Source organism: Leishmania martiniquensis, chromosome 36 (genome assembly GCF_017916325.1).
Source record: "Leishmania martiniquensis isolate LSCM1 chromosome 36, whole genome shotgun sequence".
Classification (NCBI taxonomy): Eukaryota; Euglenozoa; class Kinetoplastea; order Trypanosomatida; family Trypanosomatidae; genus Leishmania; species Leishmania martiniquensis.
Genome location: NC_090171.1, coordinates 2,350,535 through 2,373,312, shown reverse-complemented (window position 1 = coordinate 2,373,312; position 22,778 = coordinate 2,350,535). Strand labels below are relative to the sequence as shown.

General features: G+C 57.8%; 8 protein-coding genes across 8 annotated transcripts; all 8 read left to right on the top strand.

The window, feature by feature from the left end:
- Window positions 1-461: 461 nt before the first annotated feature.
- LSCM1_00649 (uncharacterized protein) lies at window positions 462-1,430 on the top strand (the record flags this gene model as incomplete). Its single annotated transcript, XM_067318293.1, has 1 exon — window positions 462-1,430. The coding sequence occupies one exon, from the start codon at window positions 462-464 to the stop codon at window positions 1,428-1,430; it is 969 nt and encodes a 322-aa protein (XP_067174398.1).
- Window positions 1,431-2,067: 637 nt separating this feature from the next.
- LSCM1_00648 (uncharacterized protein) lies at window positions 2,068-2,421 on the top strand (the record flags this gene model as incomplete). Its single annotated transcript, XM_067318292.1, has 1 exon — window positions 2,068-2,421. The coding sequence occupies one exon, from the start codon at window positions 2,068-2,070 to the stop codon at window positions 2,419-2,421; it is 354 nt and encodes a 117-aa protein (XP_067174397.1).
- A 2,267-nt stretch (window positions 2,422-4,688) lies between these two features.
- LSCM1_00647 (uncharacterized protein) lies at window positions 4,689-5,186 on the top strand (the record flags this gene model as incomplete). The annotated part of the gene is made up of 1 exon (XM_067318291.1): window positions 4,689-5,186. One exon carries the CDS (start codon window positions 4,689-4,691, stop codon window positions 5,184-5,186), a length of 498 nt encoding a protein of 165 aa, XP_067174396.1.
- A 2,234-nt stretch (window positions 5,187-7,420) lies between these two features.
- LSCM1_00646 (uncharacterized protein) lies at window positions 7,421-9,094 on the top strand (the record flags this gene model as incomplete). Its single annotated transcript, XM_067318290.1, has 1 exon — window positions 7,421-9,094. One exon carries the CDS (start codon window positions 7,421-7,423, stop codon window positions 9,092-9,094), a length of 1,674 nt encoding a protein of 557 aa, XP_067174395.1.
- A 2,598-nt stretch (window positions 9,095-11,692) lies between these two features.
- LSCM1_00645 (uncharacterized protein) lies at window positions 11,693-13,288 on the top strand (the record flags this gene model as incomplete). The annotated part of the gene is made up of 1 exon (XM_067318289.1): window positions 11,693-13,288. The coding sequence occupies one exon, from the start codon at window positions 11,693-11,695 to the stop codon at window positions 13,286-13,288; it is 1,596 nt and encodes a 531-aa protein (XP_067174394.1).
- A 2,638-nt stretch (window positions 13,289-15,926) lies between these two features.
- On the top strand, window positions 15,927-17,228 carry LSCM1_00644 (uncharacterized protein; the record flags this gene model as incomplete). Its single annotated transcript, XM_067318288.1, has 1 exon — window positions 15,927-17,228. The coding sequence occupies one exon, from the start codon at window positions 15,927-15,929 to the stop codon at window positions 17,226-17,228; it is 1,302 nt and encodes a 433-aa protein (XP_067174393.1).
- A 1,946-nt stretch (window positions 17,229-19,174) lies between these two features.
- LSCM1_00643 (uncharacterized protein) lies at window positions 19,175-20,857 on the top strand (the record flags this gene model as incomplete). The annotated part of the gene is made up of 1 exon (XM_067318287.1): window positions 19,175-20,857. The coding sequence occupies one exon, from the start codon at window positions 19,175-19,177 to the stop codon at window positions 20,855-20,857; it is 1,683 nt and encodes a 560-aa protein (XP_067174392.1).
- Window positions 20,858-21,999: 1,142 nt separating this feature from the next.
- Window positions 22,000-22,440, top strand: LSCM1_00642 (uncharacterized protein; the record flags this gene model as incomplete). Its single annotated transcript, XM_067318286.1, has 1 exon — window positions 22,000-22,440. The coding sequence occupies one exon, from the start codon at window positions 22,000-22,002 to the stop codon at window positions 22,438-22,440; it is 441 nt and encodes a 146-aa protein (XP_067174391.1).
- Window positions 22,441-22,778: the final 338 nt, after the last annotated feature.

Genomic DNA, 22,778 nt, shown 5'->3' with positions numbered 1-22,778 from the left:
ATCTGCGTCTAGTGCGAAAAGATGCACATTTTCTAGAACAGAGGTTGAGGCGTTTGCAGACGACACAGCGTAGACGTTCCTGGGAGCGGGTACAGCGACAACGGGAAGGTGTGGGCGGCCTCGCGCGCCTCAGCTGATTGCTGTGATGCCTACATCGCTCTTCTCGTCCCTCGCACGTGCTGTTGCCTGCACTTTCTCCTTTACTTACCAAATTCTCTTACCCTTTTTTTTGTTCTGCCTGAAATGGTTCACACGGCACCCCCCGTGTGGAGACTCGGCCGCATCGCTGCCCCACAACTCAAACGCGCCCTTCGCCTCATGTCGGCTGTGCCGCATTCGACGCTTTCTAGTGAGGCCCGCTGCGTTTTCTGTGCGGAAGGGCTCAAGGCGGGCTCCTCCTTTTCCTCTGCACCGCATTTCACTTCCTCGCAGGCCACACAGTGGGTCGGCGTAGCACATTGATGCCAACACCGAAGCTTCTGTGTAGCAGGTGCAGCGTGGAGCGGGCTGCGGTGAAGCGGCCGCGCGACGGACGGCTTCTGTGCCGTCAGTGCTTCTTTGCCGTCTTCGAGGCTGAGATCCACGAGACCATTCAAGCGGAGCGCCTCTTTGCGCCTGGTGATGTGGTCGCTTGCGGAGCGAGCGGCGGCAAAGACAGTACTGTTCTGCTGCATCTGCTGGACACGCTCAATAAACGACACAAGTACGGCATTCGCATTGAGCTGGTCAGCATCGATGAAGGCATCGTCGGCTACCGCGACGACAGCCTTGAAACCGTGAAGCGAAACTCAGCCTTCTACGGTCTGCCCCTGCACATCTTGTCGTACCGCGACATCTTCGGTTGGACGATGGACGACATTGTGCGCGTTGTTGGACTGCGCAACAACTGCACGTTCTGCGGCGTCTTCCGGCGCCAGGCCCTGGAAAGGGGGGCGGCCCTCATCAAGGCAGACAAGATCGCGACGGGCCATAACGCCGACGACATGGCAGAGACCATTCTCATGAATGTCCTTCGCTCCGATGCGCCGCGGCTGTCTCGCTGCACGAGTGCCGTCAGCGCCGGCGAGGGCATCTTGCCACGTGTGAAGCCACTCAAGTATGCCTACGAGAAGGAGATTGTGCTCTACGCGCACTTCAAAGAGCTCGACTACTTCACCACTGAGTGCACCTACGCCAAGGAGGCTTTTCGAGGCACTGCTCGGGCGCTCGTGAAGGAGTTGGAAGCTGTGCGGCCCCGCAGCATCGCAGACACCGTCTACAGTGGAGAGCACCTGGAGGTGCAGGCGCAGGAGGCGGTGCCGACAAGCGCACCCAAGCCGTGCAAAAAGTGTGGCTACTTGACGAGTCAGCGCCTCTGCCGAGCGTGTGTGCTGCTAGAGTCGCTCGCGCGTGGAGACCCCTCGGCGGCGCTGCGACGAACAATTTTGTGAGGGAGTGCGCGTGAAGTTGCTAGCGTAGCCTTGCAAAAGGATTTCTTTGTGTGACCGTTGACATACATTTTCTGCTGCGAATGCTCCCTCGTGCGGACGCGGCGTAAGAGCTGCCGCGCAAGGAAGCGAAAAGAAGAAACGGCCAAAGGTCAATTCGTGAAGTGAAAGAGCACTCTACAGATGGAGTGGCACTCTGCCTGTCTGTCAGTCTGTGCGAGTATAAATATATATATAACTGTGCTGTAAAATGGCAGCCGAACGCCTGCGGAAGGCCCCTTCTTCGCTTCCCTCCGTATCGGTATGCGACGTTGCTGTGACGGCTTGGGGGCAGCCTGCGGCGTCGCCTCGTTTGCGCAGACCCTCTCCTTCCCCTCTCGCGTGCTTCTTGGTTCTCAGGTTCCTACCTGTGCGGTACTCCGATGCCATCTTTCCGAGTGGGAATCCTTTTGTGCTCAACGGCTTCCGCTTTCTTCGCCTCCTCTCCCCATCTCGCGTGCGATCCATGCCCTCCGTCTTGCCTCGGGGCGTCCGACTCCCTCGCTGTCGTGCTACACTGTCCCTAATCATCGTGGCGTGTGTCGAGGGACGGGTGTTGATGCCTGGCACTCATACCGCAGTTCTTGAGGTGATATCATAGATGGCGTACATTCACAATGGCCGTGTCGTGGAGAAGAAGCCATTCACCGTGCGGGGCTTTCTTCTCGCGCTATGGGCGATGCTTTCCCTCTTTGTTCAAACGCTCTTCACGACACGACCAGTGATGGAGGTCGTAGAGGAATATCAACATCCGGCGCCTCGTGCGGCAAATGCGCCAGCCATCGGTGGGGGTATATTGGGCTCGCTTCGGGCGATGCTCAACCGCCGCGGTGGCGGTGGTCAGGCGCTTGGCGGCGGAAGGAATAGCGATTGGGCTGCCGCTACCAACCGCCGCGGCGGCAATGTACATACACTGCCAAAGCCACCGATTTCTGGAGGCTGCGCCTCTGGATGACGGAGTTAAGCAGGTGAGATACGAACGCGACAAAATAAGTGTGCCTGCTGAAGGGAGTCGAAGCGCAGCGAAGGGCTCGTCGGGCCGACTTGGTCACACGTTGGGGCACTGCTCGAGCCCGACGGCGTTCCTGCCCTACAGGCAGCCTGCGCTTCAGCTTTCTCTCTGGCTCGCACCTTATGCGTTGCGGGCCTTGGTACGAAAGAACTGTTACCGTGTGTGTGCCCTCGTCCTCGTGAGGGTGTGAACGCGTCTTCGCTCTTGTGTGTGTCCTCCGCCTCCCCCTGCTCAAGATGCTGCGCCCTTCTCTCAGCTGCTCAGCCATGGGCGCTGCGGGTGCAGGAAAGAGACCCAGAGGGGGAAGCCACTGCGCTTACGTATGTGTGCGGATATAAATATATAAATATATATACATATATTTATATATTAACATATGCGTTGATATCCATCGAACAAAAGCGAAATCCGCAGCGCAGTCATGGCAACGAAAAGCGGGAGGCGTTGCGGAGATGGAGGGCAGGAGGGGACACGATTTAGGAGACGAGGAAGTACACGAGCTCGTACGCCCGATCCACGCACAAACGCGGTTAGTTCTATTCTTGCAGAGCATCTCACCTGCACTCACATCACGTGTGTGTGTACGTGCAACTCCTCGGGTGTTGTTGTTGCTGGAGCTGTTGTTGGCGGTGTTCCTGCCGTGGAGGCGCGCGTTCAAGGATGCGGGTCCGCCTATCGGCATGACAGCAGCAGCGGCAGCAATATGTCATCACACACAAAAAACAAACAAACGAAAGCGGGTATCTGTACTTGCGATGCCGCTCATCAAGGACCTGTGAGAGAACTGGTGCATTGTCCTCTCCTTCGTACTTCCGTGAACAACTCTTTTCACTTGCCCGCATGTTCGGCGCCACGTGGTCTACGTCAACTCGACTCCCCCGAAGACATCTCCGCTCTCAGGTGCGTTTCTGTAGGCTGACCGCTGCAGCATTGCATGTCCCCGTCTCCGCGCGCGCACAGGGAGGAGGGCGAGAGAGTCGAGTGCATGGCTACAGGCCCGTGTGCACGCGCACATCATGTGGCGATGATCTGTATCTGAGAAGTCGAAACGAGTGACCCTTTTGTTCAATGATTCCTCGCGGGGAAAGCCCAATCGTACGTGGTCCCGCCTGGATGACATCGACACGCCTATACAGCGTAGTATTGCCTTCTCTGGTCACACGCGTCCCCCCTCCAACCCCATAAGCTCTTCTTTGAGCACACCGAACAGTCCTCTTACGCATCACTATCCATAGTCGATTTCGCAGAGAAGAGGAAGGCTTTTCTTTGTGTGTGTCGGGAAGGTTCTCCTCTCTTGTGCTCCCCGTTTTGTCCCCCCTTTTGTTTTCGCCCTCATTTACCCGAGGCGGAGCGCGCCGCTCAGCTGTGGCGGATGTCACTACCATCTTGTGAGAGGCCGTGAGCAAAAACGCATCGCATGCGCGTGTTTCTTTCCTTTCCAACCACCATCAGGTATCACTCACGAACGGAGGCGGCCCCCTCGACAGCTCCTCCCGCTTCCTCCTCCCTCCCCCCACTGCGACTTTTCTTCCCCTGTGTGTGCCTGACTTTTGGTCAGTGCAGCTGCCACGTATGTGTGCGATGTCTTTCCTTTTTAGCGGTTTCGCTTCCTATTTGTGCGCCCCTCGCTTTCGTGTATTTCCTATTCAAATAGAGAAATGCCGCCCACGTCGCGGCGAACTCACCCTTACAGATGCCAACTCGACTCGCTGCCTTCGCAGCAAACCGCCGTCGTCCCCCGTCACCGGACGCGTAGGGCTCCGCGCAGATGCGTGGGTGCTACGCCACCGCTCAAACGAGTAGGTGCAGTGGTCTGCCACGGTTCGAGAGCTCACGCGGCATCGATGCTCGACAGGGCGTCTTTTAGTTTCCATTGGATCCTTGCGACCTCTCGCATGCACCTCTGCCGCCCTCTTCTGTTTGTGTGCTTCCCCCCTCTTTTGTACCTTCCGCTGTGCCGCTGATACTCGTCTTGTGCGATCATGTCATTATACACACACATACATGTGTGTGACGGAGGCACTCGTCTAGTGCTTGGAGGCATAGGATCTGCCACCGCCGTGCTTTCGAGAGATCATCCAGTAACCGTGGAAGTCCGGTTCAACGTTTCTGCCTTTCATTTTCGTACCTTCGCGAAAGCTTTGTGTGGCAATCTGCGACTGGGGGCGATCTGGGTACTGCGCATATCAACGTCCTCGCCTCTTGCATCCATGATCAACACAGCGTTCTCCACCGCGGATGGCTGCCGATTGCCTCGCGACTTGACAGACCAGCAGAAGCGGGATATAGAGGAGGCGTTTCGCGTTCTGGATGTAAAGGGCGTAAACACGGTGACGCCAAACGACCTGAAGGTGGCCTTGCGCGCGCTCGGGTACGAACCCGACAAGGACGCGGTGCGCAAGCTTGTGTCGGAGATGGATCGTGGCGGCGTCTCTAGCAACCTGGTGCTCAGTGAGTTTGAGGCTGTCATGCGCCAGCGCTTTTTTTCCGAGGAAAACGACGACGAGTTGGACCTTGCCTTTCCGCTCTTCACAGAAGGCAAGTCAGAGTTTATCTCTCTCGATGACCTGAAGCGGGTAGCGGCGGAGGTGGGCGAGGACATCCCAGAGGATGTGCTGCACGAACTTATTCGTGAGTGCGACGTGCTCGACCGAGACGACCGCATTTCCCGTGAGGAGTTCATAAAGATGTTGAAGTCAGACAAGTGATCGAGGCGACGTTTTTTTTTCCGAGCGAATGGTGTCTCCATATGTGTGCAGGTGCACTCATGCTGACAACCACAACTATTCGTCCTCTGCTGATGATGTACTTATCAGAAAAGGCTATGCGTGCATCACGCGAGGGGTTGCTGCTATGCCTCTGTGTCTCGGTACGTGCCTCGGTCACGTCATGAGGCAAACACACGACCTTCATATGCGCACCAAAGAGGTTACTCGCAAGCGGCGGTGGCGCCACCGGGCTCATGAAGAGAATCCCCAACAGTGCTCCTGTGTCTGGAAGACTGCCTCTTTGTGAGAAAGGGGACGAAAACAAGAAAAACACACACACAAGCACTGAGGCATGGACACATGGAGGAGTCGCGATGGCCCAGGGGTATCCTACGGGGGCTCCCCCCAAAGAGGCTGCACTATGGCGAGAAGGGGGAAAGAGCGCCTTTAGGGAGAGGCCGGTAGCGCTGCGAGAGCGCGCGCGTAAAGGTGAGCCCTGCCGATGCTGACCGCATCTGCTGCCTGCGGACGGAAGGAGTTTGGCGCTGCTTTGTAGAGAGGAGTCGCGTAGCGTGTTCCGGCTTCCGCATCACGGTTGCAGCTTCGATGAAGCCACGAACAAAATCACCACACCCTTCGAGACGCATTACCTCTATCACATTCACTCTCTCTCATATTGTTCTCGACCCGTTCCTGGTGGGGTCGCACGTCATCCTTGAGCGTCGACGCACACGCGCAGCTCATCATCGTTACACACACACACACACACAGACACTCCAACGAAAAGGGAGCCCGAAAGAAGAGAAGGGCATTCGAGATTAGCACGTCGGCGTCTGCACCTCCCTTAACAAACACCACCGCCACTTTTCACAGGGACAGAGACACACAGAGATACAACTTCACCCTCCTTGCCACCATTCATCGAATCGGCTGCCAAAGACACAAGCAAAAAAAATTATAACGCACGCGCGCATAAGCACACGTGCTTGGAAGGGAGCCCTAGGAACTTGTGCAGCCTCGCTGGGTTTGTGCACGGACACACACACGCACACACACTCTCTCTCGCCCTGCTCTTCCTGTCTTCATTTTCTCTTGCCCTCTCCATTTTCGGCTTGTTCACCTCTACGCTGATTCCTGATTCCTTCCGGGGTGCCTAAAGAAAAAAAGACGGGATCGACGTAGCGGCCGCTCGTCCCTGTAATCTTTCCTAGCACCTCGCCCTCCTCCTGCACACGCCCTTGCCGGCGCACACGACTCCCCAGATTGACAGCAGGTTTACGTTGTCACTGCATACTTTCACCTGACTGTATCGCTCAACTTGTTCGCGTACCTCTCTGTGTACGAGGCGCCTTTTGCTGTCTTTTCCCCATCTTTTACCACCTTAGCTTTCGGAGCATTTCGAGCGACAGTAACGTTGGCGTGCGCGTCGCTCACAGTTTCGGTTTTGCGGCGTTTAGTCGGAGCACACCGCACGTGGTTTTTCCTCAAACAATCGTTCTTGGGCTTCGGCATCGTTAGCGCCATCGAGCAGGTGTGCACCCCGCCCACGGCGGGAGAGCGACATAGCGCACACCCAAAGAAGGTCTCTTTCTCTTTCGGACGAATTGGCATGCGAAGGCACTCGGGCTCCCGCACGCCTTCTGGCACCCCACCCCACTCCACACCCTCTCTCGTGAACAACACACTGTAGGCCGTCAGGCGGGTGCCCCTTCGCCTCCTTTTACCCCCTCACACCCTCTCCTGTTTTGGTCTGGGCGCGTCCCCCCCGACTCCCTTCCTTTTCTGAGGTTTGACCCTTCTGCTCCAAAGCGACGCACGGTCTCCCTCCCTCCCTCCCCGTACCTCATTAGGTTAAGCGAGTGCTTCTTGGGCGCGCGTCTTCTTTGCTCCTGCCGGTGTCTGCCCCTGCACGCGTGCGCGCACTCTGCCTCTCTCTGTCTCTCTCTCTCTCGCACACACATATCCTCTCCCCCTCTTTTTCGGCGACTGCGCTTTCTTGACTCGCGCGCTGGCTCCGCATCTTGGCCTTATTGATCCCTTTTTCGTCTGTCTCGTTGTTTTAGCACCTCGCCTTCCCTCTCGCCTTCTCCGCTCATTCACCCCCATTTGTTCCGCAGTGACATTTGCCGATTCGGTCTGCTTCTGTGTCTCTGCCCTCGCCCGTCTGCTGGTTTCGGCTCACTCACGCCCGTTCGCTCCCGAACCTCGCGCCTTCTGTCGCCCTTTCGTATCCAATGACTGAGGTAGTGAAGAAGCAGCTGGCTGACGCCAAAACAGCCTTCTCCGCCGGCAACTATGGCGAAGTAGAGAAGATTCTTCGAGGGATGCCGCAGGAAGATATGAAAGTGCAGCACAACTTAGTGGTTGCCCGCTATCTGCAACACCAGCTGACGAGTGAGCAGGCCTTGGCCGCGCTGCGTGCCAGCGCGGATGGCAGCGGCGAGGATCCAAACATGAAGGCACCAGGCCTGATGCTTCAGTATGAGGGCCACGAAACGGCAGTGTACAACCAAGCTGTTCTCTACGCCCGCAGTGGTCAGACGCACGAGGCAATGCTGCTGCTGCGCCGTATTCTGGAGAACGCGCAGGACATAGCGTTACCGACGGTAGTGTACAGCCTCTGCTTGTTCCACACCCTCACGAGGCCGTTGCGCAAGGCCACGAGCCGCATGTCGAGCCGCCACGACGAAGAGCTGGTCCAGAGCGTGCTCGCTTCTAAGATGGAGAAAGTGCGTGTGCTGCCAGAGCTGATGAAGTTGGTGGAGGCGGCCTTTGCTGACTCCAGCGGACTCCATGATGTGTTCGCAAACGTTGAAAACGATCCGGCGAAGCAGGCCGTGTATCTGAACAACTTAGGCGTCTTTTCCCTCTCAGAGGAGAAGCTGAACGTGGCAAGTCTGTGCTTTGCCAAGGCGGAGAAGGCGGCCGCGTCGAAGCCAGCAGGGCAGCATTTCCTCCACCCGATCCAGTACAACGTGGGCCTGTGCGCACTGCTTCGGGAGGACTACGAAGGCGCCCTGCATGCGTTCCTCGCCCTGCAGGAATCGATGAAGGCGTCCGCTATCTTCTGGGTGCGCTACGCGGAGGCAGCAGTGTCGTGTGTGCAGCAGGAAGCCCGCAAGCAGCGCCGTGCAGATTACGAGCAACAGCAGAACACCTTCAGCGCGATGCTACAAAGTGGTAAGGTGTACTCCAACTTTGAGTTCATGCTCCTGCCCAGTGCAACGAGCGTTCCTGGACCGGCGGCGATCGAGTCGTCAAGAGACACGGCGGAGAAGACTGCCGTGGAGCATATCGCCTCGGCGGCCGTCCAGAATGCCCTCTTCCTGCTAGTGCCCAAGGGCCACACATTCAGTAGCGTGGTGGAGGCGTTCCCCCACGAAGAGGCTCTCCTGCAGTACGCCATGCTCTATTGGATGGCTCTTGAGCTGAGCCGCCGCAACTACATGGCGGCAGCGGAAGCCGGTCAGGAGCTGCTGAATGCTCATGAGCGCCACCCTTTGCCATCGAACCTGCATGCGACGTTGCTGATCTACGTAGTGGAGGCTCTCGTTCACCTGAACGACCCGGACCGGGCTATGAAGGTTCTTCGCCGAGCCTCGCTGTCTTCGCTTGTCACCAGCTCGAGCAGCGACCCGCTTGACGCTGCACAGCGTAGCCGCATAGAAGCTCTTTTTGTGAACTTGACCATCTCGCACATCCTCACGGGCTCGTGGAATCAGGCGCACTCGATCATGGAATCGCTGATGCGCAAGATGTACGAGGTGGCACCGGCGGGTGCGGCCGAGTACACGCCAGAGCGCGATACGATGTTCGCCTACTGCATATTGGAGGTTTTCCTCGAGCTGGCCCAGGGCAACCAAGAGAAGGCCGCGGAATGGATGTCAAAGATTACGTGGAGTCTGTAGAGAAGAGATGGTCTCAGGAGGTCGCCCTCTGAAAAGGTTGTGTGCATGTGTGTGTGATCGGTAATTTCCTCGGCGCTTTCCTCCGCCTGTAACCCTCTTGAGATTCATCAAGAGATGCAAGACCGACACAGTGTGCTGATGAGGAGGCAAGCCACCGTAGGCTACAGCAGCCTACGAGACACTAAACGTGGCGACTACTTGTTGGAAGACGGCTACCATGGCTCTCTGACGCTGGATGCGTTCCACGTCTCTCTCTCCCTCTCTCCCATCCTTTTCCGCACATGTTGCGAAGTGCGACGCCTTTTTCATCTCAAGCGAAAATCCTCTACGGTCTTTGTTGTTGGCTGGAAAGAATCACATCTCGTGCGCGAAATAATGGGTAAGCGGCGCGTTTTTATGCCGTTTATTGGAACGTGCCGCCACTCGCACCCTCCCCCCTTCCTCCGACGTGCCCACGCCTCTGCGAGTATGGCTTCATGGATGATGTCTACGGCGTTTGCCCTCCGAAAGGCCTTCCTTTTTCATCTCCCCCGTGTCTCTTTCATGTTGTGTGTGTGTGCGTGTCTGTGAAGTACGCTCCGTATCTGTGTATCGGTTTGTATCGATAAGGACGAGGCGTCTGCTTGTGCGTCTGTGTGTGTGCCTGTGTGTGCTGGCTCTCTCCCCCCTCTGGGATCGTGATGGCCTTGCTGCCCTTCTCCCTGTCTTTCACATGATTCGCATCTCGTTCTGCGTCGCTTTGTGTACGAGAGCGAGTTTGCGGGATGGCCAAGGCCGGTGAACAACTCTATCTCCGTTTGCTGCTGCCGGTTATGCACTCATGGTTGTGTTGCGGCCCTTGCCGAGCCTGGCGAGGTCCCTTGCCTTCTGGACCCCAGCACCGCTCGCTCGCCCTGTCTGCCGTCTCCTCTTGTGTATATCTTTCTCCCTCTCTCCTTCCCCCGTGTGCGGGTGTGCGCCACGGCGCCTCTTCCCCTCTCCACCGTTTTGTTTCTGTTGTCTTCCTCTCACTTTCGCTGTCCGTTTGGTTTGGCTGTTGTCGTCATTCTCTCATGTACGCGTATCTTTTTTTGTTTGCATCTCTTTTCCCCCTTTTTTCACTTGTTGGTGTGTTTTCGCTGGTTAGTCTGTCTATCTGTCGGTGCCTGTTTTTTTTCCTCGGGCGCGCCTGTGCCCGTCTGCGTCTCTCTCTCTCTCGCTCCCCCTCTTCTGTTCCCCTTTAAAGAACTGATACATAAACGAACGCGTCACCGACCCGCGCCGCGCGACATGGCGCACGGACTACCTTCCATGGCCACTTGGTGGATGGTGTTGAAGACGACGTGTGTGCGGGGATTGGTGGAAGTTGGGCAGACTGTAGCGGTCAAGGATGGGGGATGGTGGTGAAGGCGCGAAAGCAACGTTAGGTAGGAGGCGTTGCCGCTTCGAATGCCATTTGTTGTTCTTATCCTCGCCCTCGGCACCTATACTCCTTCACACCCACGGCAAGCATTTATGGGTGCAATCACCCTCCTTCCCCCATCAAACACACGCATGCGCACATCGAATATATATATATTGGCCACCCGCCGCATTCAATAGCATGCGTTTCTTCTCACGCTCCCATGCACGTTCACTTGTCCACCCGACGCGCGAATGCTTCCTTTTCGTGCAGTGCGTCCGCGAAGGAACCGTCTTGGGAAAAGAAAAAAAAAGGGCGGAGGCAGCTCCCCTCATCACCCCGATGTGGAGGGATACCTCTGCGAGGTACGTCAGGGCGCCACTGCCCCCCACTCTCTGTGCCGGAGGCCCAGCAGTCTCCCTGTCCCCTGCCAAATGCCGGCTCACCTCTGCTACTCACTCTCAGGGTCGCTACGCCGTATGCACGCGACCCTGAGAGTGAGTCATCGCTGCGGGTGTCGGGGGACCAGGTCCTGCTCGACGTTGCGGCGGAGCGAACGGCGGTGGCGAGCACGCATGTATCGCTGACGTGATGGCGAGAGCGTCAGCGTGACGGGAGCGCCTGCCACCCAGCTCTCCGGCTGGACCCTGGTCTGGTCAGTCTGAGCCGCACCCCGAGGGTTGGGGAGGGGAGGGGCGTAGCAGCGCGTGACGACCGGCATCGGGAGAGGGGCTGTGAGGCTGAAGGGGAGGTCGTGCTCCGATGACTGAGGGAGCGCGCTCGCTGTGCCGCATGTGCGGCACTGCTTTGCACCAGGCGACGGCCCTTCGACAGGGCGAGAGGGTTCTGTCGGATGTGGCGCGTGTATTCGAAGAAGAGTGTCTCATACTCGCTTACTCACTGAGTTTCGCGTCCATCTTTGCTTTCACCGTCTTGAGTCCTTCACCGCTTCCTTTCTCTGCGCCAGCTCTCTGTCCTGAGACGAGTTGGCGGGACCTGAACGTGAACAACGAGGAGGAAGCTGCAGGGTCGGCCCTTTTTTCACCACTTGGTGCTTGGAGTGCGCATCTCATCCACCACCGCCACCTTCACCTACCCTTGCTAACGGTGACGTGTGCGCGCTTCGCTCTTGGTTTGATGATACATGTAGGGGCGCTTCTACTTGCGGGCTGCCTCCTCTCGTTTTTCGGAGGTTGTTACTTAGCTGGCGCTCAAAGATGAAGATCTGGCGCTCTCGGATGGGCAAGGTGGCGTTGACAGTGCTTGGCGTCCCTGCCGCCAGTGCGGGCTGCCTAGCGGTGTATGTTCAGTATCGAGAACGGACTCGGCCGCCGCCACAAGTGCTGAAGCCGCTCGTGGACGAGCAAGGCAACCTTATCTTGGAGGGCCGTGTGGTATTGCGCCCGTCGCGCATCGCTGTGTGCTGGCGGTTGGTGGAGCTGGCGCTCATCTTCATTCCGGTTGCGGCTCTGTATTTCATCATGTCCCTGCGCGAAGAGTGGCGGGATCGGTGGCTGGAGATGCTGCTATCGGCGGTCCAGCGCGCAGGCCCCGTCTTCATTAAAATTGGGCAATGGAGCTGTGCACGCGAGGATCTGTTCGCCCCTGAATTTCGAAATGTCTTTAAGCGTTTGTACAATGAGGTCGATGTCCATCCGTACGAGGACACGCTGCGCATCTTGGGTGAGGAGCTCCAGTGCGACCCCTTCACAGTCTTTGAATCCATCGAGCCCAAGACGGTCGGCTCCGGCTCTATTGGCCAGGTGCATCTCGCGAAGCTGAAGAATTCCAAGCGTAAGGTTGTCATTAAAGTCATGCACCCGGCCATCATTGAGAACATCGTGCTAGACTTCACGATTCTCAACACGCTCGCGAAGAAGCTGGACGCTTGGCTCCCTCATCTCGGCCGCTACCGCCTTCCGTCGCTCTCCTTGGCGTTCACGACTCACCTGGCCGCGCAGCTCGACTTCCGCATGGAGGCGCAAAACCTTATCCGCTTCCGCGAGAACTTCAACTCGGAGCGCTACGTTGAGTTCCCCGAGCCTCTCTTGTCGACACAGCGGATGTTGGTGGAGACCTTCTGCGAAGGCAAACCGGCAAACCCAGAGTTCCTTGCGTCGCTGCCACCCCACGCTCGCGATGTGCTGGCGAATAAAGGGCTCAACACGTGGTGCAAGATGCTTCTGCGCGACAACTTCATTCACGGCGACATGCATCCGGGCAACATTCTCATCGACTGTACAAGTGACCCGCATGAGCCAACAGTAACCATGATCGACGTCGGACTATGCCAGCAGCTTACCGAGCACGAGGGCGCCATCACGCACAATATGCTGGAGTCGTTTGTGCGCTGGGATCCACAGCAGTGCGCGGACAGTCTTCTCGCCATGTCCGACCGTCAGCCTTACGCCGAACCTGAGGTCTTCCGCCGCGACCTGGGTGATCTCTTTAAGCACTTCCGCCCCACGCGCAACGACGAAAATGCCGTCACGAACATTTTGCAGTCTGTCTTCGAGAGCATTCGCAAGAACAATGTGCAGATGGACCCCGCCTACGTGTCGCTACTCTTCGCGGTGCTCGTACTCGAGTCGTTCATCATGAATCTGAACCCGGACTTTAACATGGTGCGCCACGCCGCTCCGTGGCTGGTAAGCGAGGGTCACCTGTCGAAAGGTGTCATGAAGAACCTCATCAAGACCAAGATAGACAATCTGAAGCGCAATTACGGCATCTTCAGCGGCCGTATGAAGGATGCTCTGCGACTGGAGGCGCAAGGCACGAACGCAAACCTGCGTGTAAGCGGCAGCTCGTGATAGGGGCAGGCGGCATAAAGTCAAAGACGGTGGCCTCTCCCTTTTTTTTTGCGGTGGCACCGATGGCTGCTGTGAAAGGCGAAGCCACTTCGTTGTGGCTGCTTCTGTCAGGGTGCGAACTCACCTCTGTGCGTTGTCGTTGAATGCATGGTCCATGGGTAGGTGGGCGGCTGCTGGCAGGACTGTAACGGGCGAGCCTTGACGTCGTCGTTTTCTCTTTGTGTTCGCTTGCCTTTTCTTCCTACGTAAAGGGTACGCCACAGGAGAGCGGTCGGTGTCGCGTGGCCGCTCCTCTTCTTGTTTCTTACAGAGTTCTTTTTGAATATACGCTTCACAGTTGCCGCTAGGGCGACGTGTCGTCGGTTTCGATGACACTCCTCGGGTGATCCTGTGCCTGCCATGTAACTGTGTATTAGAAAGGTGGTTGATGAGCTAGTTCGGCTCGGGTGTGTGTGTGTGTGGGGGAGGGGGCTCCCCTGGGTATGCCGAGACATGCCCACGCGCGCCCTTCTCTCGAAGCCCTGGAGGAGTCGCATACTCCGACACCAGCAGAGCGAAGGAGAGAAGGGGAAACTGTGCCCCCCGCCCCTCCCCGCCTCCCCACCGTCTTTCGATCTCTCGTACGCAGTGCTGCATCGTCGTCTTCACGCCTTTCGCCCGTGGTCCCGCCGGGCGCCAGTCAAGGGACTCGAAACTCTGCAGCGGAAACTGGCAAAAAAAGGGGGTGTAGCAGCGCGTAACTAACACTGTGATTCAACGAAAAAAAATAAGAGAAAGCAAAAAGCAAAGCGGGCGACCCTATCACGCAGGGAAAGAGGAACCCTGAGGCGTGCGCCACGGGTGCCAACGACGCCGCTGCCTCGTGTGTGGAAAATCCAGATGGAGCGGCGAGGAGGGTAGGGGGAGGGGGTGGGGCTGAGGGTGAGCCCTGCCGTGATCGCGTTGAGACTGTCCCGTCATTCTTTTTTCTTTTTTATGTGTGTGCCGCTTTCTCTCGCGCGCCTCCTCTCGGGCTCCCACTTCCTTCGCTGCTGAAGGTGCCGGTACTGCGCAGTCGTCTGCTTGGCATGTATCCTTCGACTGTCGCGTCTCTCTCTCAGCGCGTTTGCATCGTCACGACTTCCTTCAACTCGGCTGCATCTTCGGTTCTTACAGTTTGTCCCGTCTTCCCCTCATGAGGGTTGGCGGAGCTCTGTGCGGGGTGCCGCTGGAGCTCTCCCACGTCACGGAGTGGCAGACGGACAGACTCCTTATCCCGCTACCGCCCTTCTAGCAGAGACACACACCCGTACACCCCGGCGGCATAGGCTCCTTCATGGTGAGAGGAGTGCATGGCCAGCGTCGATGCTGGAGCGAGTGCATGGGGGGGCGCTATCGCGGTACTTCTTGCACGAGCTGCGATGAATTGGAAGCGCACGTCCGCCCTTGGGAAGCTGACAGCGCCCGTGCCCGCTGCCACCGCCGATGCAGGAGTGTACGCCCAGGCGCCGCCCAAAGGTTTCTCGAGAAGCGCTCAGCTGCCCCTTTGTCTGAGTCCCTGAAGACTGCGCTTTGTTTTCGTCTGGCTCGCTCTACACCGCCTTTTGGTGTGCTGCATTGCAGCCACTGCTTCACCGGTTTCAGCTGCCATGCTCACACCGGCGCTGCGCGAGGCTTCGCTGCCACAGGTGAAGCTCTTGCTTCAACGCACCGGGAACTGGCTTCGTGTGCCGACACTAGGGATATGAGAAGCTGGTGAGAGCCTTGTGCACGAAAGTACCGCACCAGCCACTGTCAAGGAAGAGGACGAAGCCGTGACGATGCTCGTTTACGATTACCTGCAGCAGCTCTCTAGTGTGTATCACGTACCTCAAAAAAAACACAGACGACGACGCCGACACGCCCGGCTCGGGTGCTGCGCTGTAGCGCACGGGGTGTTGCCCACCCCCCTCTCCTCTTTTACGAGTCTCTTCACATCCGCCTCCCTTCCTTCCCCGTCGCATTTCTCGACATGCAAACGTGGAGTCCCTTTCATGTGTGGCCTCTTGGCCTCTGCTCTCTCGTCGCTGTCTCCGTGCTTCTGTCCTTCTCCTTACACCTCTCATCTGCCCTCTGCACTTTTTTGCCTCTCGTCACGGCTGCGTACAATTCGTTTCCTCGTTCTCTCGTGCGAACATGTGGTTGCCCTTGAAACGGCGTTTTGTTCTGGTGCACACCTCACTAACCAACCCTCTCACCAAGCGTACATCCACCCATGCGCATACACACCGACCTACGCAAAGATTAGGCCGGGCTCACAAAGGTTACCGCCGCCGAGAATAAACGACAAGCGGCGTGCGCAGCTAACTGCAGGCCCTTTAAGCGTCGCTGTCGTGGTGCCATCTGAGGAGTGACACTGTGGGCTTCGTCTGCACGGCAGAAAGCAGGCCCGATTCGCCCAGCACCTCTGTCACGCACAACGATTTGCGGGAATATTCTCACTGATGTATGCCCGTTTCTTTTTCCTCACTTCCGCAGAACAGCCCCCCTTCCCGCCCCCTCCAGCTGAGGTGAGGACGCCTTTCTGTAAACATTAGTGTAGGCTGCGCTGCCGCCGAACAGCTTTTGCCTCTTCTTCCTCCGTTTCGTCTCGCTTTGTTGCTGACCAGTGATTACGATCATGAAGGGTGTCACGACCGCCACCCCTGTGATAGCCACCACCGGCGCCTCAGCGACGATGTTGAAGGCAAGCACTGTCATCCTCCCTCATGCTGAGGAAGTAGGACTGCGCCGCGGGTCATCACCGGCCACCATCACCTTTACCACAGGGCGCGTGAACTACGGCCCCGCAGACAAAGGCAGCGAGAAGAAGGAGAGGATCGTCTCACACACTATGGATGGTGGCCACAACGGCGCGGCGAAGATTCCCGAGCCATCCGCGAAGCAGGACACCGCCCACGTCCTCTCTAGACAGGAAATGAAAGATGTAAGCGAGCACTACCCGATCCCCTATGAGCATCACGACATGTTCGGCTTCCGCGTCACGGAGGAGGAGAAAGCCACAGAGGACTGCGAGCGCCGCAGCAACCAAGAGAGCCGCGCCTGTCTTCAAAAGTGGCAGCATATCGTCAACAACTGGGAAGCAGTGGCGCCTGTAAAGCTGAAGAAGTACTGTAGGCGCGGCATACCTCAGTCGCTGCGGTGCCTTGTGTGGCAGCGGCTACTGCAGAGTCGGCAGATGCGGGACGACAACCCGGGACTCTACACGCGCCTTCGCAGTCAGCCGCTAACGTCGAGAGATTTGGAGGATGTCATCGAGCGTGATCTTCATCGCACCTTCCCGACGAACCGCCTTTTCTGCGCGGGGGAGTCGAGCCAGGGGCAGCAGCTACTGCGGGGCATTTTGCACGCCTACGCAAACTACAACACCAACGTGGGGTACTGCCAGGGCATGGGCTTCATCGCTGCCACCCTCATCCTTCAGGTGGAGGAGGAGGAGGACGTCTTTTGGGCCTTCGTCGCTCTCATGGAAGAGGAGAAGTACAGCATGAAGGGCATCTTCTCCCCCTCCTTTCCGCAGCTGCAGTGTATGTTCTACGTCTTCGAGGCGCTGATGCAGCAGAAGATGCCCAAACTGTACGATCAACTGCACAATCGGCATCAGGTACAACCGTACTTCTACGCTGTGCACTGGTTCATGACTGTCTTCACCTACTACTTCAACTTCGGTCTCGCATCCCGCATATGGGACATGTTTCTCTGCGAAGGGTGGAAGCCGGTCTACCGTGTCGCACTGGCGCTGCTCAAGATCGAAGAGCAGCGGCTGCTATCACTCAAGACAGAGACAGAGCTCTTGCTGGCGCTCAAGAGCATCCAGGAGTCGAAACGGCCGGCTCACCTGCTCAAGGCCGCGCTCAGGATCCGTTTCAAAAGTGCCTATGTGAAGGAGTTAACGGCGCAGTACAAGGCGCAATCGGGGTAGAACAAAAGTGCAGGGGGAAAAAGGGACGTGTCTCTCAAAGGTTGTCGTGCTGGTGAGTAGATCACGTAGGCGGTAGGCAAGCCCACGGATGTGCGTACGCAGATGCGCGCACGGATACCATGTGCATAATCTTCTGTCCCTGTGCCCATAACGGCTCCCTTGGCCCTTCTGCTGTTTCCACTTCCGCCGTCAGTTATCACCTCACTTCTCCCTCCCCCTTCGGCGTGCGTTGGCGAAGCGGTGCAGGTGAGGCACCGCGGGGCAGAGGTGTAAGGCATATGAGTGAGTGCAACCGTCTTTTTCACCGAGATCCAGACAGGACGGCACACACGCACACACACGATTGCGGCGGTCGTTGCCTTCGCTCTGTTTTCTTCTGCTTAGCCGTTTCCACTTTGCTGCTCAGTATTGCTTCCTATTCCGTTTACGTTGAGGTGTTGCCCCTTCTTTGCTTGCCGCTTCTTCGTGCGTGAGCTTGCCGACCTTCTGCGCCTCCCCCCTCCCCCCTCTCTTCCAGCCCTGAAGCCGCCCTCCCTCCCCTGCATCATTTTTCGCTGATGTGCGCGCCCTCAGTAAAGCCCGCGGGTGGAGCGGAAAGGGGGGCGGGCCAGATGGGCACCAGAGTGGCCTGCCATGGGCCGGCGATGCATTACTATGTGGTTGTCTGCCGGCCGCCTTCCCCCCTCTCTGAGCTGCATGAGTGAAGGTCGTATGAGTGGCGGGAGCGATTTTCTTCCCTCTTTTTTTGCCGATTCGCTGCTTAGCTGACCTTTGCGCGCCTTCCCTCTGCCCTGTCGCCACTCCGAGGGCGTGGAGGGAGGGCTGCGACGACGGAAAAGGAGAGGGGTGCAGAGGGCGCCCATGTCAACGTAAACGAAGGCGGCGACAACGACGACACAACTAGCTACGGCGTCCGCATCGCGCGTGAAATGGAATGTGGTGCGTGCAATCCAAGAGCTTCCTTGACGCCACCATACGCCGAGACGTGCAAAACAACTCTGAAGGAGAGGGGGAGAGACTCGCCGCTGCCGCGGTGCCTCCTCCCCTTCTTCACTCTCTTCGCCACCTAGCCGGCTCCCCTTCACTGTTTCCTCTCTCGTCTCTCACTCGGGAGGTTTCGTGCAACCCTATATGCGCTGTTGCCCATCGTTCTCCTCTCCTGCGACTCCCCGTCCCCCTTCCCATATCTCTGTCATTTTTTCCCTCTCGTAACTCCTTTCTCTTCATGTGTGCTCTTCTCCGTCTTTATTCTCAGAGCGGAGCACTCGGCCCTGAAAAGGTGCGTAGGGAGGAAGCTTGTGCGCCGCACGCCTTCCGAAAAGAAAAACGAAAACCTTCGATCCGCTTGATTTGACGCCTTTTCAGCTTTATTTGTGTGTCTGTGTCGTGGTATTTTGGCTCTCTTTTTCTCTCTCAGCACACGAGGCCGGGGCTCGGCGGTGGCGACGCGTACGCAGTGCCACCTGTCGCCTGGGGCGCGATACCTCTCGCACTCTCACTGCTTGTTCGTTAAAGGAGTCCCTTCACGAGTGGACGTGCGTACAGAAGCCGCTGCCTGCTCTCCTGCACGAGAATCAGAAGGAGAGGCGGGGTCTCTCTCCCTATTCGCGACGTCAGCCTTCCCCCTCTTCTCGCCCCTGCCCCCTCCCCCTTTCCGCTTCGCCAGTCAATTGCTGCGTAAAGGTGGAGAGAGCTGCTGACACACAATTGTGCTCGCGCAGCGTTTACGCTGCACGCCCGCATCACACGCACAAGTGCACAGGCGCGTCACACACACACTAGCCAAACAACGCAAGTGTCTCGAAAGAAGAGCTCATCAGCCACAGCGGTGCTGCTCGCACATTCTTTCAGTCGCTATTGCTTCCTCTCTGACGTCTTCTATTTTTGCTGGGGCTCGCCGCTTCGCCGTGGAACCGTTTCACGTGGGGCTCGCCGCCGGGCTCGCTATGGACGACGAAAGCGTTTTCGCGGGCTGCGCCGAGGACGAGGCCGCATCGCAGGATTTGGACAAGAGCTCCTCCGTCGGTAGCTGTGCCACTCGCGAAGGCCACAAGCCGCTCACGGTAGATGCGGCCTCTGCCAGTGGACAGGGGACCGCTGCGGCAGCGTCCACGCGTGGGGCTTCTACCACTACGGCCCTCCCTACGCGCGGCGGCACAGCGCAGCGGCCTGTAAACGTGCGGGCACGTCCGCCCTCGCAGCCACCGCCGAAGAGTGCCGCGCTGCCAAAGAAGTCGTCCGATGAGTTAGACGGTCCTGAGCAGGTCGTTCAGCTGGTTTCCTCGCCCTTGCTGGTTGCGGACCTGGATGAGGAGAGGCTCCTGGAGCCCATCAGCCCGGCCATTCACACGCTAGAGGAATCCGGTGCGCCAGCAGCTTCCATGACTGCCGTGCCGCGAAACGCATCATCGTGTGCAACGTCGCGGATGCCGGAAACCGTGCACGTGACGGTGAGCGCAGATCTCCGTGGGCAGCTGCGCAGGAGCCAGCTGCATGCGGCACCGACAGGTGGCAGCGACTCGGACACGGAAGATGAGTCCGATAGCGACAAACTGGAGACGGTAGACGCTGAAGGGCAGCACTTGCATCTCGGCAACGACAGCGCCGCCGAGCTTGAGGAGCAAGATGCTGAGCAGCAGTTGGTAGACGAATTTGGGTTCGTGATCGAGGAGAGCTCCAAGGAGAGGGAGGGGAAGTACATTCGCCGTATTGATGGGAAGCAGGTGGTCCGGCGAGAAATCAAGTGGGCCAACATGGCGGCCGACTGGAACAAGACGAACACGAAAATGCACGCGAAGCTGAAAGAGCGGTGCCGCAAAGGTATCCCAAGCCGCTTCCGAGGTGTTGCGTGGCAGCTGCTCATGGGCTCGTTTCACCAGCTGAACTCTGAAGAGAACAGCGGCGTCTATGTGGCGCTTCGAGACAAGAAGCTGTCGGACAAGGAGGTTGACGCGATCATCTCGCGCGATCTTGCCCGGACATTTCCCACCCACATTCTCTTCCAGGAAGCCGGTGGCGTTGGGCAAACGTTTCTGCGCAACGTCCTGCACGCTTACGCCGGTTGTGATCCGGAGGTGGGCTACGTGCAGGGCATGGGTTTCCTCGTCGCAGCTCTGTCTACGCAAATGTCAGAGGAGGAGTCCTTCTGGGCCTTGCACGAGATGATGTACAACGAGCGGTACAAGATGCGGGAGCTGTTCCGACCTGGATTTCCGCTGCTGCAGCAGTTCTTTTACCAGCTGAAGCGTCTCCTTGCGCGACTGCTACCGCGATTGTCGAAGCGGCTCGACGAGCTGGACATTCAGCCCTCTTTCTTCGCGTCAAAGTGGTTTCTGACGCTGTTTGTGTCTCACTTTCCCTTCCGGGCGCTGCTGCGAGTGTGGGACATCTTTTTCTCAGAGGGATGGAAGATCATCTTTCGCACTGGTATCGCTCTAATGAAATGGGAGGAGCCTCACCTCTTGACGCTGTCGTTCGAGGATATGCTGCCTGCGCTCAAAGGGCTTCAGGATAACAAGGATGCACACGAGCTGCTTCGCCGCGCGCACCGTGTGAAGTTCAAGACGGCGGAGCTGAATCGATATGGTGATGAGTACTGGGAGATGGTGGGGCCCATTCATCGAGACTGACCTGCTGCAGAGAACAAGGAAGACATCCACATTGGGTGTTAGTGTTGTGGCTGCACTTGGCGTGTGTGTGTGTGTGCGTGCGTGCGGCCGCGTGCCATGCCCATGCGCGTCCACTCGTTTTCTGTTCTTCCCCTTTGTATCACCGTGCCTAGCGTCGCTGTTGCCTCGTCTTGGCGCCATTCTTCACATTTTCCCCTCGCCCATGTGCGTGCTTGCTTCTTGGGCAATTCCCATCTGCGGCTTACCCCCTCGCATAACGGATCCGAAGCATGCCGTCGCGTAGATGTCACTTCCTTCCTTCACTCCCCCCTCTTCTCAGTTCGTGGCCGATTTTCTGACGCTTTTTCGGCGTGCGATGTGCGGCTTTACAGACTGGTGGTGTCTAAATCGTGCCTCCCGTCCAGGGTGACGGGACGAGCTGAAGTTCCCTCTCTTGTCAAGGAAAAGAGCACCAGGAAAAACACAGCAAAAAAAACAGGGACGGTAGGCAACTCGTCGTGGGCGAGCGCTGAAGACGATGAGGGACGCCGACGCTGCAAAAGAGAGGTGGCGCGGCGGCGAAGGGGGTCACCCAGAGAGTGTCCCTTTCACAGGAAAGGGGGTGATGGCGGCGGCGCCTCTTATACGCACATTGCCTGCGCTGTTTCTTTTTTTTTTCTTTTTTTTCGAAGAGGGTAGCCGTTATTGCCCTCTCCTCCTCCCCCCTTTCACAAACGACAACGACGGGCGTGGTCTGCGTGTGCGCGTATCATATCGGCGCCATCGATGCGATGAGGAGAAATTGGGTGGAGAGGAGGGCAGCAGAAGCGAAAAGGAAAAAAGGGCGGGGGCGATGCGGCGCACGTGTGTGGATGAACCTGATTAACTTTGAGAGCGTCTCCTCCATCCCCTTTTCGTGTCCGTCTCGCTGAAGTACTGCTCAGACGCTACCGCCGAACGCTCGCCTTGTTCGCCACCCAAAAACTACATTACCCTTTTTTTTCTTTGCATCCCTCGCAAGATGAAAGGTCCGAGCCTCATGCGGGTGCCATCAACGCGAAGGTAGAAGAAACCCTCTGCTCGCCTGTACGCCTTCTACTGTGCCTGATCACTTTGTGCGGGGTTGAAGAAGATCAGGCTCCTTTTTGGTTCCGCGTAGGACGATGAATCCCTCGCCACCCCCGCCCCAGGCGCGCAGGAAACGGTCGCCGCGGTGCGCCGACGCACCTATTGTACGCATTTTCGATCTGCCTTCTCCAGAGGAGCTGTACGATTCGGTCACTGCCGAGTTCTCGGCACGCGCGCATGTGGTTGAGCAGCAGCGCTCATACTTGGCTGCGTTGTCAAAAGGTGCTACTGCGCTGCAGCCACCCGCTCGCCCGCGCGCCGGCCAACTTTCAGGATCTCCACCCATTCCCACAAACCGCTTACACCACGACGTACTGCTTGGGGTCGAGTCCGCGACAACGGCTGCCTACCGACTCGAACACCTGACGTCGCACCCGACACCGTCCATTGTCGAGGCACGTATGACTCGTGCTGCCGCCGCTGACGCCATCAGCGCACTGCACTTAATCATTTGTCAGCCACCACTACTGCCGTAGCCGGCGTGCCCACGGGTGCTCCTCTCGTCAGACGCAAGGGCGGTTATCTCGTATTCGGTGAAGCGCGCGCCAGTCGCGCGACAGAGCTCGGGAAGTTAAGCTGAGCGACGTAAAATGGTCAGTCGGACGTGGAAGGCGAGTGGCATCACTATCGTCTTTTTCTTCTCCCTTCCTCACCGCCCGTGCCGGATGGTGAATGTGCCACTGACGCAGCTATCATCGCCGTGACGACGGCGTGTTGCTCGCTGGATTGTGAAGATGTTGGCGTATTCTTTGTCCATTTTTCTGTCTTGTTCTTTTCTGCTACCCAAATGCTCATCGAGGCTGCGTTTGCTGGT